Source organism: Nestor notabilis, unplaced genomic scaffold (genome assembly GCF_000696875.1).
Source record: "Nestor notabilis isolate BGI_N333 unplaced genomic scaffold, ASM69687v1 scaffold12014, whole genome shotgun sequence".
In the NCBI taxonomy this organism is placed as follows: domain Eukaryota; kingdom Metazoa; phylum Chordata; class Aves; order Psittaciformes; family Psittacidae; genus Nestor; species Nestor notabilis.
In genome coordinates, this window is record NW_009926117.1 from 1 (window position 1) to 17,501 (window position 17,501).

General features: G+C 41.6%; 1 protein-coding gene across 1 annotated transcript; it reads left to right on the forward strand.

The window, feature by feature from the left end:
• Positions 1-787: 787 nt before the first annotated feature.
• Positions 788-8,076, forward strand: STARD4 (StAR-related lipid transfer (START) domain containing 4). Its single transcript, XM_010013391.1, has 5 exons — positions 788-900; positions 2,789-2,838; positions 4,376-4,502; positions 7,087-7,201; positions 7,741-8,076. Exons 1-5 carry the CDS (start codon positions 796-798, stop codon positions 7,974-7,976), a joined length of 633 nt encoding a protein of 210 aa, XP_010011693.1. The 5' UTR covers positions 788-795; the 3' UTR covers positions 7,977-8,076.
• Positions 8,077-17,501: the final 9,425 nt, after the last annotated feature.

Here is a 17,501-nt window from a genome sequence, read left to right on the forward strand (position 1 = left end):
GGTGGTACCGCCAGCCGTGGAGGCGGAGGAGGCGAAGGATCTTGGACAAAGGTGAGAGCCGGGGCTGAGGAGGGGCCGGGAGGAGTAACGGGTGTTTCGCGCCCGTCATGCGCTCCTAACGGCCGTGCGGGCGGCCTTTGTCTCTCGGACTGCGCACCGTCGCCCCCTTCCCTCCTCCCGCCGCGTGTAGGGGTCCTGAGGGGATCCCTGAGGGGGTGTGTGCGCGGAGCGGGCAGGGCAGGCGGTGGTTCTGCTTTCCTTGTTCAGAGTGCGCGGATTTAGGGCAACGGGGGTGATGCCGGAGCCTGGAGCACCTCCCATATGAAGACAGGCTGAGAAAATTGGGGCTGTTAAGCCTGGAGAAGGGAAGCTGCGTGGAGACCTCATAGCAGCCTTCCAGTATCTGAAGGGGGCCTACAAAGATGCTGGAGAGGGGCTGTAGTGCTAGGATAAGACAAGGGGTAACGAGTTCAAACTTAAACAGGGGAAGTTTAGGTTAGATACAAGGAAGAAGTTCTTTACAGTGAGGGTGGTGAGGCACTGGAATAGGTTGCCCAGAGAAGTGGTAAGTGCCCCATCCCTGTCCAGGTTGGACAGAGTCTTGGGCGACATGCTCTAGTGGGAGGTGTCCCTGCCCATGGCAGGGGGTTGGCACTAGATGATCTTAAGGTCCTTTCCAACCCAAACCATTCTATGATTTAAATGCATCATGCTGTCATTGACATCCCTAGTGTGGTGTCTTGTTTCTGGTGTGTGTGTCTGTGTAGTGGGTGTCTTTAAGCAGGAGGAAAGCAAATGGATCTCCTGCCGAACTCAGCACCCCTGGCCACCAAGCTGCGGAACACTCTGGTTCAATACCACAGCATTGGAGACAGCGAGTGGCGGGTCGCCAAGAAAACCGTGAGTGAAGGGCAGATTTGTGTGTGTGGCTTTTAAGGAAGCTGCAGGTCACTTGTAGAGGGAAGAGAGGTTGTTGTGCTGGATACCATGGGTGTGAAACACCTGGCAGATTCTTGTAGGAGTTTCTTATGGGAGGCCCTATGAAACCACCTTTCAGGATAGTACATCTGTAGATGTCAGGATGTATTTTTGCTTTCTACAGACATAGTCTATCAGTCCTTCTACCTGTTTTCAGGGAAGTATCTCACAGGAAAATCCTACCTGTGTAGGACTGTAGGCTTTTCTTAAGTGTGAAATACTGTTAGCACTAGCAGTGTTGCAAGATGCTCACTTGTACTTTCCGCAGACCAGCCACAGCATACAGATAGGCTCTGCCAGCTTCTGTAATTACTTTTATCCATAATGCTTGAATGTATCATGCTTCAGCTTCCAAATGTCTTCCCCTTAAAATGTGAAATCATTCTGAGTTCTTTCGCGCATATTGCTTCATGTTTCTATTGCCTTCAGAGCCCCCACATTATCATGTTTCCTTCCATGAAAGAGAATGCAGTTCCTGCTTTTTCAAAGCAGTTTGCATAACCTTCTTTGGAGCTGCTTGGCTTCTCTGAGCCCTGTTTCATGAAGCTGAAAAAACTTTGCTGGTGCATCACTTGTAGGCTGGTTGAATACATTTTAGCCCTGTCCTGCATAGGAGGTAGGAATGTATTTTGGTACCTCAGTGTAGCAGTGTGATAGTACTAGCGTGGTAAATTTCTGTCTTTGCCCTTTTTTTACAATGGTTTGGATGGGTCTTTATTTATTTTATTTTATTTTTATTTTGTGAGCAGACATTGATAAGAGATTGTCAAGTGTTCCAAATGTAACTTGACTGTTTGCAAAATTAACAAATTCAGTCTCTCAAAAGGGAGGAACAGAGTAAGCAAGCCAAGCCACTCTTGCAAGAACATCTATACCACCTCTGCTCTGCTAAATGATGCCTTACAGCTATACTATTGTTTTGCTAAGTTACTGAATCTCAGTGTTTCAGATCCTCCCTTCCTTCTCCTCCCCACTTTCCTTCCTTCCTTATAGTGCCATGTGAAAGAAATGCACAGCTTTAGCTACCTGCCAAGGAGATGTGTTTTGTCCCAAAATATCTTAAACCATTCTGGATGCAGTACTTAGGCTACTGTTCTTTAGGACATTCGGTCCTTAGTGCTTATGTAATCATGATTCCAAATAAAAAGCTGCCATATGGTAGTCTGTTTAATACTAAAATTGAGAGATTTTGTAAAGAGGTTTGGTTTCATACTTAGGTAAAAATCAGAAGATACTGATTTCTTTATTTTCTCTGGATAATTGTCAAATAATAGACTACTGCTTGTAAGACACATCTAGTCAGGCATCTAGGAGAGAAGGGTGACTTAAGCTTTCTTTTCTGCCTTGGTCAGCACCTCCTGCACACATCTGCTTGGTCATGTGTAACAGGGGTGCGAGCAGAAGTTGTCCGGTCTTCCTGTCTAAGTAGTGTGCATATAATGGCTTTCCAGTTGCCTTTGAATTGAAAGGCTTTACCAAATAATGTGATTCCATTATTATATATGTTTTCACAGTAAGCTGGCTTGGCCTGCCAAGCTGTATTTCTGCACAGGCTTCTAGTATTTGACACGAGGAAGGGCAATTGACTGATTCTTTTGAAAGAATGGAAGATTATGAGTCAAAGATGTCTGAAACATCTTCTGTTCTTAAGAAAAGTGTACAAAAGTGCCCGCGTCAATGAGCACTTTGGTGTTAACCATACTTAATGGTAAAGTTGTTTTGTTTTCTTCAGAAAAATTGAAGCATTTTCTGGATGCTTTATAATTGTATGTAAGTGACAGTAAACATCCTATATTCCATTTTATTTCAGAAAGATGCAGCTGTGTGGCGTAAACCATCAGAGGAATTCAGTGGATACCTGTAAGTTTACCTGCAGAGCAAATCCATTTTTAAGGTTCCACAGATGTGATTTGTAGAATTCATAAATGGAGGAAGCCCTGAGCAGCACAGATTCTCCAGAGGAGAAGCTAGGTGGATCATCTAGTGTGCCTGTATCATTTCTTTTTAGTGTTATACTTTGACACTTCAGCATTGCATGCTGTCTAGAACATTGAACAATGAAAACTGGAACACACCACAAAACTCATATTGGCTGAAGTACACACAACATGTGCCCAGACCTTTTAGAAAGGTGGTCTACAAACCAAAGAGTCAAGTCCAGGTTTAGTAGGTCCAAGTGTTATTGGCTGTCAGCCCAGTCAGTACTTAAACTGTTATGGTGACTATGCAGTAAAGTATCAAGCGTATAGTTGTGGGAAAGATGTATGACATAAAGGCCCCTCCTGTGTGAGTTTCTGTCGCTGGGTTCTGTAGGTTTATGTAGAGAAATAGTTACTAGAAAACAGCACTGTGAAAGAGATTAAAAGTTGCGTGAAGAGGTAGTGTTTGAAAGTATCTCAAAGGCACATACACTCTGTAGATTATAAATCCTGTTAAATCTGCAAGAGCTGATGATCCCAGACACCAAGAGTTTGTGGACTCTGTGTAGGGCCACAGGCACACTGGCATCAACGGGTTGTGTAACTGGAACCACTGCCAAGAGGGCAGTGGCTGCTGTATGCAGATGAAGACACCAGGGTTGTATATACACCTGGTGGAATAAAGGACAGTTTCAAGTGTTGAAGGACACAGTGAGGCCACTGGCATGCTCCTGTGGCCTTCCAGTTCTCGCTATACAGCTGAGATTGGCTCCAACCAAGTAACTGTGAGTGAATATGGGTGCACTAGTGAATAGAGGAATCTGTTGCTTGAATAGTTACCTCTTATTAATATGAACAGCTTAATGCGTAAGTATTTTGAAAATATTGATCCTGACAGATTCCTCCCATTCAGGAGCTGGGCCCAGTAAAACTCAAGTAAACAGTATCTCTGGTGTCTACTAAAGACTATCTAATAACAGATGAAAGTTCTGTAATGTCCTATACCAAATTATTTTGGTATATTTGGTATTCTTATATGCCATCAAAGCATAACCTAGTTTCTCCTTAGCTTGGTTGTACTACTGTTGCTTCTACTTAATGAAAAATCCTTTTCTTATTGTATTCCTGCTCTCCCTTCTTTTTCCTCATAGCTTTACTTGTCCCTTGTGGACTCCTTTGCTTGCCTAGCAATAAGGGCGAAATAACAAGTTGTTAGGGAAATAAACATAATAATTTTTATCTGAGGAAGGAGTTTGCCATTTACAAAACATTGATTGCAGCAGAGGGACAAAGTTTCTCCAAATAACATTTGTTGCCGAGAAGGGTAGATGCACCCGTAGGTCTTTTTCTGTACTGTTTTTCTGATACAGTTGTTCACTGATCAGAACTCCAGGTATTATAGTAAATGTGTTGTTGCAGATTAATGGAATATTTATAAAGAATTTCTTTCTTTTAAATGTAAACATATGTTTCTTTAGCTACAAAGCTCAAGGAGTGGTGGAAGATGTTACTAACAGAATAGTGGATCATATTCGCCCTGGACCTTATAGGCTAGACTGGGACAGCTTAATGACTACAATGGACATCATGGAAACGTTTGATGAGGTAAAGTCTTGATTTAGATTCTTAAGGGAAATGTGCATAGCTGCATATGTGAATTTAACAATATAGCAGAGCACTGATTCCAACAAATACTAACATATTTCCACATGCTCATGGGATATTGCGCATACATGCAGTGGGTCACCTCAGATGAGAGTTTCTGGCTGCACAGTCCTGTTCTGAAGCTTAAAGTTCATCTTCCCATCAGTGCTAAAAACGAGGAGTAAATCTTAGTCAGTCACAATTCTTTTGGACCAGGGAATTCTGGCAACCTCTGATAAAATTCACATACAGAGAGTTACAGTATGGTATTTTATGTGCCAAAGCCTTTTCATACAGCTAGCTTGCTTTTCTTCCATTCCACAACAAACAAAATTCTGGGTATTGATAATCACAGATACAGAAGCTGCATACCTTCCCTCATCCTGAAATACTGACTTCACTCTGTGACAGCGTGGTTCAAGCTCAGTCGGCAACTTGGAACCATGCAGCCGCTCGCTCACTCCCCCCGCCTCTTCCTTCCTCCCCCCGCTCCTGGAGGGATGGGGAGGAGAATCGGAGGAATGTAACTCCCATGGGTTGAGATGAGAGTAGTCCAGTAACTAAGGTATAGTACAAACCACTACTGCTACCACTAATAATGATAAGAGGAATAACAAGGGGAAAGGACACAACCGCTCACCACCCGCCGACTGATACCCAGCCTGACCCGAGCAGCAATCTGGGCCTTCTGGGCAACTCCCCCCGGTTTATATACTGGGCATGACGTGCTGTGGGATGGAATACCCCTTTGGCCAGTTTGGGTCAGGTGTCCTGTCTCTGCTTCCTCCCGGCTTCCCCTCCTCCCTGGCAGAGCATGAGACTGAGAGAAGTCCTTGGTCAGAGTGAACATTACTTAGCAACAACTAAAAACATCTGTGTTATCAGCGTTGTTCCCAGGCTGAAAGTCAAAAACACAACATTGCACCAGCTACTAAGACAGAGAAAAAATGACTGCTGTAGCTGAACCCAGGACAGAGGGCCAGAGTGATGGTAGTCAAAATAGTTTATACTGAATGGCAGGGCTTGCTAAAGAAAAGTAGATTTGAAGTTGATTGCGGAAGAGTTGGAAGCCTTGCTTTGGTTCCTGTAGACATTCAGTATGCCTTCAAATCTCTGTGGACATGTGGCTTGAACATAGGTTGTCTTTTGCTTTGGCTCTTAAGGAAGATTTTTGCAGCAAGGTATTTTTGCTAATTATTCCCTAAAATTGGTACAAACTCTATTGTCCTTTAAGAAAGCCCTTTTTTGAAGAATTTCTTGCATTCTGGTTTATTTTCACTTGGTGGATTAAAGGTACTTTGGGAGAGCATTTTACTACAGAGACTGACCTCTCGCAATTTATTCATAGACTTCTTTATTATTTATTCATTTGGACCTCTTAAGTAAGACACATAAAAGCTCATGGCTTTGCATTCCCAGGCGTGATACAGTTCTCTAGTTTTAATTGGTATGGTTCCCCTCAGCAAGTTTGACGATGACGCTAAGCTGTGTTGTGCGGTTGATAGGCTGGAGGGAAGGGATGGATCCATAGGGACCTTGATATACTTGAAAGGTGGCTACTGCCAACCTCATGAAGTTCAACCAAGACAAGTGCAAAGTCCTACACCTGGATTGAGGCAATCACAGGCACAGCTACAGGTTGGGTGGAGAATTGACTCAGAGTAGCCCTGCAGATGAGGACTTGGGGGTGTTGGTTGGTGGATGAGAAACTGAACAAGGGACGGGCTTCAGTGTGTGCTTGCAGCCCAGAAAGCCAACTGTATCCTGGGCTGCATCAAATGGAGTGCAACCAGCAGGTCAGCGGCAGTGATCCTGCCCCTCTACTCTGCTCTCATGAGACCCCACTTGCAGTATTGTGTGCAGTTCTGGTGTGCCCAACATAAAAAGGACATGGAGTTTTTGGAGCAAGTCCAGAGAAGGGCCATGAGGATGATAAGAGGGCTGGAGCACTTCCTGTATGATGACAGGCTGAGAAAACTGGGACTGTTGAGCCTGGAGAAGAGAAGGCTGTGTGGAGACCTCATAGAAGCCTTCAAGTATCTGAAGGGGTCCTTAAGGGTACTGGAGAGGGACTCTTCTTCAGGGTCTGTAGTGATAGGACAAGGGGTAACAAGTTAAAACAGGGGAAGTTTAGGTTAGCTATAAGGAAGAAAGTGAGGGTGAATGTGGTGAGGCACTGGAATGGGTTTGCCCAAGGAGGTTGTGAATGCTCCATCCCTGGCAGTGTTCAAGGCCAGGTTGGACAGAGCCTTGGGCAACATGGTCTAGAGTGAGGTTTTCCTGCCTATGGCAGGGGGGTTGGAACTAGATGATCTTAAGGTCCTTTCCAATCCAAACCGTTCTATGATTCTGTGGTTTAAAGGTGCCAGATATTCTGTCTGTCCGTGCACACAGAACCATTCAGACTTCACTGAAGCTGTCTGCATAGTGTAGAAGCTGTGACCTTTGTGGAAAAGGCTAGCTGCCTACAAGAATAAATGTCTCTTTTTTTGTTACACTAACTTATTTTTGTTTTCTGACCCTTCTTATTCTGTCACCCAACAAGAACTGCTGTGTGATGCGCTACACCACTGCTGGCCAGCTCTGGAACATCATAGCACCTAGGGAGTTTGTTGATTTCTCTTATACTACAAGCTATGAAGATGGGCTTCTAACATGTGGTAAGGCACCACATCTCTGCTTAATTCTTATTTACAACAGCTGCTTTACTGAAGGTTTGATTCAGATCAAGTTTAGTTTTGCAGTAGGCATTCAAAATGGTGTAAGATGGTCTCCAACAAGTGTTTCAAAGGTATTTTGACATTTTACAGATTTCAAGCAGTATACAAGTTGGTGGCTGACCCATGAGCCATCCCTGTGTGCCAAGTTTCACTTATACCAGCTGTGGGACAGGAGTGGTAGAGACAAGTTAAGTGCTCTGGCTCAGCTCTTACAGCAAACTGGGTGGAGTAACAACATGCTTAACTTGCCAGTAAATGGGAGGAATGCCTATATAACATCAGAATTTCTGCTGTTGAACTCTGTGTCTGTTGTGGAGCTAGCATGAAGAACAACTTTTATGCATGAGATACCCAGAAACTTGAAGTGTGTCTGTCACTTCTAATTTTTCCAAACAGAAACTTGTAAATTTTAAATTTACCATACCTTTATTTTTACCTTTGTCTCTAATTTTCCTTGTTTTGTTTCTTTTCATTAATAGGTATAAGCCTAGACTATGGAGAGGTGAGACCTAACTTTGTCCGTGGATTCAATCACCCTTGCGGTTGGTTCTGTGTCCCTCTTAAGGACTATCCTAGCCACAGTCTTTTAACAGGCTATATTCAGACTGAACTGCGAGGGATGCTACCACAATCTGCAGTGGACACTGCCATGTCTAGCACCCTGGCCAATTTCTACTCTGACCTCAAAAAGGCACTGAAAACAGACAAACAGTGACTTAAGAGCCCATGCATTTCTTGCAATCAAATGCTATTGTTTAGCTTAGCATAGGTTAGCTACTGAGTTAAGAAATAACATTGTTCCTGAATGATACCTGAACCTATATATCGAGGGATCCAAAGAACTTTACGAAGTACTTTTTAATGTGGTACTTGGCATATGTTCCTAATTCATGGTGTGAGATTCTGTTTCCTGCTTGACACTGTGCAGCTGTGTGAGGAGTAGTCTGAATCTGTAAACGTCTGGCTTTTTAGGTAGAAAACACAAAGATGGGCGTGGGGAGGGCTTGAAAAATGCAGCATGAACTCAGCTGTCTTCAAGAGTATTGAGAGTGGAGTGCTCAGGATTTTGCTGGCTCAGGTTGCTGTACAGGCAGCATCTCATTGAAGATGTGATTTCGTAATATATTTTTATATTTACTTTTTTGATTTATTTAGTCTGTACAGGTGCATCTGAAGTTTGTTTTACAACTTCAATTTATCATAGGATATTACATAGTTAAGTTATTTAGCGATACTATTTGTAAGAAAGCTTTTCGCTCTTGTTAGCTAAAATAAATATTCATTATTGGCATTTCTTCAGTGTTGTAACTGTAACTTATTTAACTGTTGTATATAACAGTCTCAGTGCATAGATAAAGAAATGCCCTTACAGCTGATCCAAAGCTCATTTAAGTCATCCAGTGTATTTCCATAGTTTTCAGTGGGCTTCTAATCACATGATTGTCAAAATAGCAATCCTTTGATTAATCTCTACAGTGCGATACTCTGCACTTCTAAAGCATTTTTTAACATAAATTTTCTTGTAATTGTTCTGTGGGTTTTTGTGGTTTTGTTGGGTTTTGCTTTGTTTTGGTGTTTGTTTTTTTTTTTGTCTTCCTTAACTGAATATCCTGGAATTACTAAAGCAACAGAAAGGATGACTATCTTGCTTCAGGTATAGGCACTGGTGTAGCCACACTAGCACAGACTGGTGCAGTGCACTGGAGTGTTCTGTGGTTGATTAATCTTTGCAAAAACTGAAATCAGCATCTGAAAACATAAGCACTGAAGGCCAAAGCTCAAGCTGAGAATTGCTTACATCTTCTGGAGGATGGAGGGTCAAATTTTTAAGGATATTTAGCTGCCCAGTGATTCTGACAGGTACATAGCAGGGGCTTTCGACAGACCGTCTACTCTCTGTGGTGCTAGGAATCCAAATTCTCTTTAAAACCTGACATTAAGCTTTTAATGTTGGTATGCATCATTTGCTCAGATGAGATTGTAATTATCCCTGTGCTTTACCAGAGCTAGTAGAGGCAGGTGCTTAGCATAGTAATTAGAAGTACCTTGGAGCCCCAATATATTGTGGCCATGTGTATACATACAATCCAAGGACTGGTAATGAACTCTCAGGAAAAAAATGTTCAGATTAAAATTGTTCCCCTGCAATATTGTCCCTGTTGACACTGGCCGCTGTAGCTGAATGCTGAACTCTGAACAGTGAGGACTTTTCTTAATGCTCAAGCATGCTCATGTTGTAGAAAACACGTGTATTCTGCAGTTCCCTTTAAGCTCCTTAGTTACTCTTTCCATCTTTTCTACCTTCTGTGTTTCCACCCACAGCTCTGAAACTTCACAAGTTGATCTTTTACTACCAAGGACACTAAGGAATCAGTGTCAGCAGACATTCTTTTTCCTAAATGTTACTATCCACTCCTTTCTCATACTGTTAGAGAGGCAAGTATGAAAGCCTTAGCAATATTGCTGTGTGGGGTGAGTGTTGACATGATTATAGAGGAAGCTGTTTGAAGGATACCCTATGTATTCTTTCCAGTTATAAAGACTACATGTATAGTGAATCTACATATTCATGTTTGGTTTTTTTTTTTTTTTTAACTGCTGGGACCAACTAATTGAAGGGTTGTGATACAGATACATATATAGAAAAAATATTCCATTGCTCTGTAAAAAGCCCAGTTTAAGTCTACACAGAGGTCCTTCAGTGCTGGAGAAACGGGTTGAAAGGAGCACAAGACACACTTAGGATGATGCTAGTACAACAGTAGGCACTGCAGAAAAGATTAAGAGGTCCTTGTTCCAAACATGCATTCTGAAGGCTCTAACACCTCTAGAGTATCTATCCTTACTTAGCGTTCAGTGAAATGGCATTTTATGCTTTCATTGAAGATAAGCTAATGAAGCACAGAACAGCTAAAGAAAGAAGAACTTAACGTTTAAACGGAAGAAAATTTCTAGTGTGTTTTAAGTATGATGATGTTTTTAACAACATTTTCTCCATGCAGGTTTTTATGAGGCTTTTTTAGTAGCAGGCCTAGAAATGGAAAGATTTTGTGAATGAGAGTAAAGATTCTGAAAGCAAAGTAGGCCTTCCAATTTGCATTATAGTAATTTATTCCTTAAACACTGATTGAACTGGCTTTGTATGTTTTAACAGACATAGTCTATTGCTGCTGCCAGTGATTCTAAACTTTCAAGTGAATAACAGAGTAGGGACTGCTGGAGACAGAGAACTGAGGCAGATTATTATTTTTTTTTAACTCAATAAAAGAGCATTGTACAATTCTGCAGTTTTCAGATGAGGAGGAATCATTAAAGGTGCTAAAAGATTTCAAGGATTTATTTTGCAAATCACACACAATTTTTTTTCTGATTTGAGTGCAGTCATTGACAATGTGTGCTGATTATGTTGCTGAATCAGTGTACCTGTTGCTGAATCAGTACCCTACAGTCATTCCAAGTAGTTGAGCTATAGAGTAATACATAACGAGAAAGTTGTCCAGTTTCAGTGTGTTGTATTTATTTGAAACCAAAACGTATTTTTATATATCTGAGAATTGAGAGGAGTGTTAGTTCTTGAAGCAGAGCTGTTCTCTAACCAGAGCACAGTCAGAACCAAGAAAGCCACAAAATCAAGTACTTACCTAATCAGAACCTCTTTTTCCACTATGTCATTTTTATCCTCCTAAGTTAGTGAACAATCTAGGTGGAGCCAAGACAGTAAAACCAGGAGAACAGTTGAAAGGACAAAGCACATGAGCCCATGTTTTGCTTATTAGGAGATAGTGGGAGATAAAGTAAATTACCTAGTATAGATTTCTGTCATCCTCACAGCAGCAGAATTTCTGCAAGATTGTGAGGTTTACCAGTACTTGAATTTAAGACTGTTTTAGTTAAACTGAAATATAGTTATCCGAAAGCAACTTCTGAATGAGGAACCCAAGAATAGCAGAGACCAGTTTTAGGTAGGGAAATGGCATGTATATAGATACATGAAAATTATTTTTATATGGCTAGTATTTCTGGGGGAAAAAAAACAAAAAAAACCCCAAAAAACCCTCACTTTGGAGGGATTTAGGCAATATGACAGTCTAATCTTTGGCACTTTAACTGTGTGTGCTGAGTTAGATGGGAAAGATGGCTGAAGATGAGGCAATTTTCATGTTTGGCTTCGTGTTCCTCATCTAAAACTTCCAGCATTAAACCTTGCTTTTAGTTGTGCTCCTTACTTGACATCTACAGACACTGGACTAAGCTAAATTTGGGGCAGCCCAGTGTGCTGGGGCTGCGAGATGGACCAGTACTTCAGACAGATGCTCTGGGAATGGCACAAATCCTTATCTCAAATTTGCTTAATGTATAAACATGGAATATGATGAATTTATAAAATATGAAAAGAGTGGTAATTCCTACAATAATCATAAATAACCAGAACTGTTTTGATGGTGTGAGCTGGTGTTTCAGCATGGGAGGTTCACTGCTGTAAAAGTAGCCATAATTCTAGTGAAACCGGTAAAGTTGTGTCCATGTTCAGAATGTCATAGTCTATCTTAACAGTGGTTTTAACTGACTGTGTTCAGCAGTTAAGATATTGTATTTATTTTTCGAATGCAACTGCGGAATAAATTAAAACATGGATTCCAACAGACTCATTGTGTAGCTTTTTCAATCCTTGTGCAGGTGGATGTAGCATTGAGTTACTTTTTGAGGAGTTATTTCTGATAATGTGGTTCATCTTCAGCTCTATGGTGATCTCTAATGCCTCCAAAATTGAAACGGAAAGCCAAGAAGCCCATCTTTCCTTAGAAACTTGATCCAGGCTGAGAAAGATACACAACTCTGGTTTCTGCTGAATTGAAATATTTTGAAAACTGTACATGATTTTATCAAAGCTTAAATTCTAAAAATACATATAGGGTTTTTGTTACGACCCTATGATTGCTGTGGTAGAACTTTACCATCTTTCTCTTAGTATAACCTAATTTTTAGCATGTTTAAGAAATGGTTTATTAAACCATCAAAAGTAAGTTAATCCAAAGCACATGAGCATATAGCACCTTGCAATTTTAGATTTACATTAGGGTTATAAAACATGCTGCAACGTGTATTTGACATGTATTTAATTAGCACCTACAGAAACAAAAGAAAATGTATCTTATGTAGAACCTTTCCCTGTTTCTTGTACTGAGCCTGTATAAAGGAAGGAGAGTTTTGTAGCATTTGACTTCAGAGGAAAGAGTTGCAGCCCCCTTCTGTCGCTGAGGAAAGGAACTGTGACCTCTGAGATACAGCACGCTGTTGTAGGGTGTGTGTCACGTCACTCTTTGCAAAGTGGGGTAGGAATAGGTATAGAGGCCGCTTCTGATCTTCAGAAAATTACTAAGGACATTAATGAGAATAATTAAAAAAATTACGATGTTTAAACCCATTTCTTGGTGAAAGACAATATTAAGATGGCAGAGATAATAATAAATCTCTGCTAAATGTTAAATGTTGTCTAGGAAAGAATACACCCTGAAGTCATAGACCACAATTTAAACTTTGTGCCTTCTCCAGTCGTCACTGAGCTCTGCTGATGACTCAGTTTTACAGCACAGATAGGGACCGATTATTGTGGGGTTAACCTTCTTCAGGATTGTGCCACTAGCAGGGAGAAAACAGGCACAAATCATAACAGCACATGACAGGAGATACCTGGGCATATTTCCTGGCTGACCCATACAACAAGAGATATAACATCTGGGTTAAGGTATCCCAAATCCCAACACATTATCTGGAATTGTCTCTTCCGAAGTGATTTTCTGTAAGATTTCTCTGTCAGTGAGTCAATTCAGTATGACTACCTGACAATCCTCAAAAATGTTTCTTTGATACAGGCAACACAGATGGAGCTATTAGGTCAGTCACTGCCCAAAGTGTAATCAGAAACCGACCTTGCTCAGGCCTTGTGTGCACCAGTTTGGCTGTGCCCTGGATGCCTGACAGAAGGCATTTCCTGAGCTCTGTACCTGGGCCTGCTGAAATACCTGCTGGCAAACACCCAGATCTGAGGCAAGTTATGACCCTGGAGAGCAAATCACCATCCTATGTAAGATTGCCTGACTTAGGGAATCGGGTCAATTTCAGTGCTGCCTTTAATTTGGGTTCCAATCAGACAGCATTACAGCTAGGGTGTTACTAATTCAAGCTCCAAGGTTCACAGATGCAGAGCAATATTTAAGAGGGTGTGTCAGAGCAGCTGCAAACATGAGTACTTTGTTATCTGGATACACAGTACGACCCCTCCTAGTCTGTATGCCTAACAGGATTTTGGGCTTCCAAAAATCTGGAGGAAGAAGGAAAGGAATTGCTGGAGTACGAGGAATGTCCCCGCAAACCAGCAAACCTTCCCCAGGACACAGGGACAGCCTGTAGAACCTTATAGAGCAAGGTTGTACTGCCCCCTTGTTCTGTATTCCACCACTAACAACAGATTTAGTTTGTTATCCAACTGCTAAGTTTTTGAGGGAAAAGGAGAAGGAGAAATGCCAAGCTGGAATTCATTCAAGTCTGTGCTATATAAACAGATAACAACCCATCACTACATCTCCCTGTAATGATGACTATTGTTCCTTAATCCATGCTGAGTGTTAGCTATCACCAGGTAATAGATGTAAGCATTTCTAGATTTATTAGTTTATTTAGCATCAGATCAATCATGCAAGCCACTTATTAAACTTTTAGGCTTCCCACCATCAAAGCATATTCTCACGGCTTATCAACATTTCCATGCAAGCACAACAAGCAGGTACATTGGTTCCAAATACAATACACTGAAATAACAAAACTTTCAGTATTTTCTGGTTCAAATTCCTCTCTGGTTCATTTGCACAGTATCAGAAAGGTTACTACACAAACAGGTTTAGTCTGAAGTAAAGGTGTACAGTTAAACAAGCAGTCCATAAACTTCTGTTTAGTGGTTAACATCTTTGCTAGTACAAGCAAACAGTGTTGACGATACAGGATTTCTTACACATTAAGCAGGAAGAGGAGTCAGGTACACAGGACACAGAGCTAACTTGAGAAAGTCTAATAGACAGATATATGACATTTTTCATTTTATTGAGAGTCCAGCCGCCATTGGTCCAAGATCAACGAGCTTCTGTAACAGGCTTATAAGATACTTTGTCAATAGCACCATTTGTCTGTCTCGGATGCATCAGCACATATTATAACCATGCAGCATATACTCTTGAATTAACAGAAGCACAAAACTCCCTGTTTATGGTCTGGTCCTCACCCAGCCTCAAAGCCAAGAGCTACCAGGTGTCTTCAAACCAAGGCCAAGGCAGACACAAGCCCTTAATGTATCATATTTCTTCAGGTTAAAACCAGCTTAAGCTGTTCTTGTGTGTCTGGAGCAGCCAGCCATACTCTGCTTGGTGCTTCTCAGGCTTGCAAGGGCATGGTGGTATATAGCTCCTTGGGACTAAAAAACTTCTTCCCTCAGGTGAGACAGACACAGTAACTTGTCCCTGCTTCTCCCACTCTCTTGCAAGCTGGATCAGCCGTCCTTGGTGTCTGAAAGACCATCCTATGTACCTTTGTTTTAGGGATTAGGGTCCACCCTCCATCTTTCCTTCTCCCTGAGCACCTAATCACTTCAGAGATAATCTTCTCACAAGCATAGGCCTCTCAACACGGTGTATTCTGATAAAAAACCACCAAACCAAACCAAACCAACCAAATAAACAAACAACCCCCACCAACAAAAACAAATAAACAAACAAAACAATCAGCCAAAGCACAAAATAATGTCCCTTGTGGAATATTAAATGAAGTTGCTGATATTTAATCAGAAGGATTAGCATGACTCCTCATGAAAATGTGGTGTAAACAAGGAAGTGGTTCCCATTGTGCATAATAGCTTTCAGACACAGCTGGGGGTAGCTGTCAGCAGCTAAATCGTTTAACTGTTATTGTTTCTAATTACCTCCAGTAAAAAATATCAGTTTTAATCCCTGTTTCCCTGCAGCCAAGATGGTGAAGATTTGAGCAGAGCAAACAAGGAACCCACCACCACAATGATGGGTTGGTGGTTGCCCTACCCTGGGACCCTCTGCAGGGTCCTATGGATCACTGTCCTTCACAAGTAAGATGGCTTCTCAGGGAGGACACTGCTGCAGCAGGATTTAGAAAATCCTTCAAAGATATCTTTTTCCAAATACGTCTACAGTCCATTTGCTTCATGAAATGCTTCTTGACAAACTCCCACTAAAGGCTAATCCGGGCCTCACAGCAAGCTGAGGAGGAGACTAGGAGCCATACTAATGGCACAAACAAAACAGATTTGATGTCTTACAAATGAAAAGTGGGGTCAGTGGTGAGGTTTTTCCATCTAGAGGAGGCTGGTGCTGGATACCTTTGCACTGCTTTCATAAACATGAGAGATGGTGATGTCTGGAAAATAAAAATCAGGAACCTGAGACCTTGGAGGAAATGCTCATAGGCAATTTTTACCTTATTCCCAGTCCAGACAAATCGAAGAAATGCTCTTTGGTGTGCTTGATAGTAAAATGCCCTGGTGCTTTGCTGTGGCTGTTTACTGTTTGGTGGTACTTATGGTTTCATGATGGTGCTTATGCTTGTTCATGTAAAGTTAGCATTTGTAAGTAATACAATCATGGGACCTGCCTGGTTCTTGCAGATATGATAGCTATGATTTTTCACAGTGCAATGAAGCTATTTGGAGGGTTTTGTTGTTAATATCTGTGAAAACTGTGCCTTAAACTGAAAAGATCCTCTCACAGAGGTGCCTTTATTATTGGGACTAAACCAATTGATTTAAATGGGCCTAATCATTTTGGTTAACCTCAAGGGGAAGTGTAAGATGGAACTTATCAGCAACAGCTCAGGTATTTGGCTCTTAAACAGAAACAGACCTTTGCACTGTACTTGTCACACACCCTGTTTGGTTAGTTAAGTATGGTAATTTGATCAGGTAATTTGATAAGATCGGGTAATTTGATCACTGGACATTTGCAAAACCTGCAGCTCCTCTGGCTTGTCCAGAAGGGAAAAAAAGAACTCCTTGAGTAGGATTAAAATCACATTACCACATCACTAGTAATGTGGTGCCCAACATTATTTGCTTTGACAAGGGTTGGAGAAGAGCCTCCCCCAGGGCTGTGGTGTTAAGAACATGGATGAAAAACTGTTGACTTTGTGTACAATTAATTTAAATTTCTTAGACTAATGAAAAAGCTTTCTTTCAGAGGGAGTAGCTCAAAAGGACATGTCAGATGATACTGAGGGCTGATATGACAAAGCAGACTCCTATGCACAGTTCTGTGGGTGAATAAACACAGCTCTGTGACTACTGGAGCATATGGACTCTGGGATAGATCACATGCCATCTGCAGTGGTAGATCATGTCCAATGGCTTGTCTCAGCTTTTGAGTTACCAGAGTAACTGCCTAAAGACTATGATACAGTAATTTCAATTAGGAGAGCCATCGCAGATCCACCCAATGTAGGGATAAGAATGACAGTCTTTGTTCTCTTTGATAGACTTTCCCTATGTGTACATATGCAGAAGCAATCATTGGCTCCACTCAGTTCTGTGTTATAAAGCGGATCATAATTTACAGTTCCAGACAACAAATGGGCCCAAAGTGTTATGAACTGACCTCACTGTTTCTGCTTCCAGTGCACTAACTGGCAATGCCACACAAAATAAGATACTAAGTGTATCAACCGGTATTACGTAAATGATACCAAGAAGATCACTGATCGTAGCACATGGTATTTTTCAGAGTTCCTAAGCCTGATGTGCTGCTTTGGACTGACAGAAAACACATCTTCTCCATGCAAGGAAAAAGATGCCATTGACAAAGGATCTTCCTCGTACTGAGGAGCAGAGCCTGGAATGGCGCTGTTCTTGTGCTACTTTGCTTTGAATCCCTCATCCCCAGCATTAGCAGCTTGTACAGCCAAAAGCATCTACAGCAGCCCAGGTGCCTTAATTTTCTACTGGGAACCAAACTCCAGGAGCTTAATTCTTTTCTGGTTTTGCCCAGTGTTTGTTGTAAAACACCAGGCTATTTTTGTCAGCCAGGGATAGGCTCTTGAGAAAGGAAACAAAAGGTGCCAGAAAACGGCATGAGTCTAGGAAATGGGGAGGGAAAGGTGAAGCACCTCTCCCTGGGTACTGTAAGTTGTAATGACAGATCACACCAAGGGTGGCTCACAGAAGAATATATTT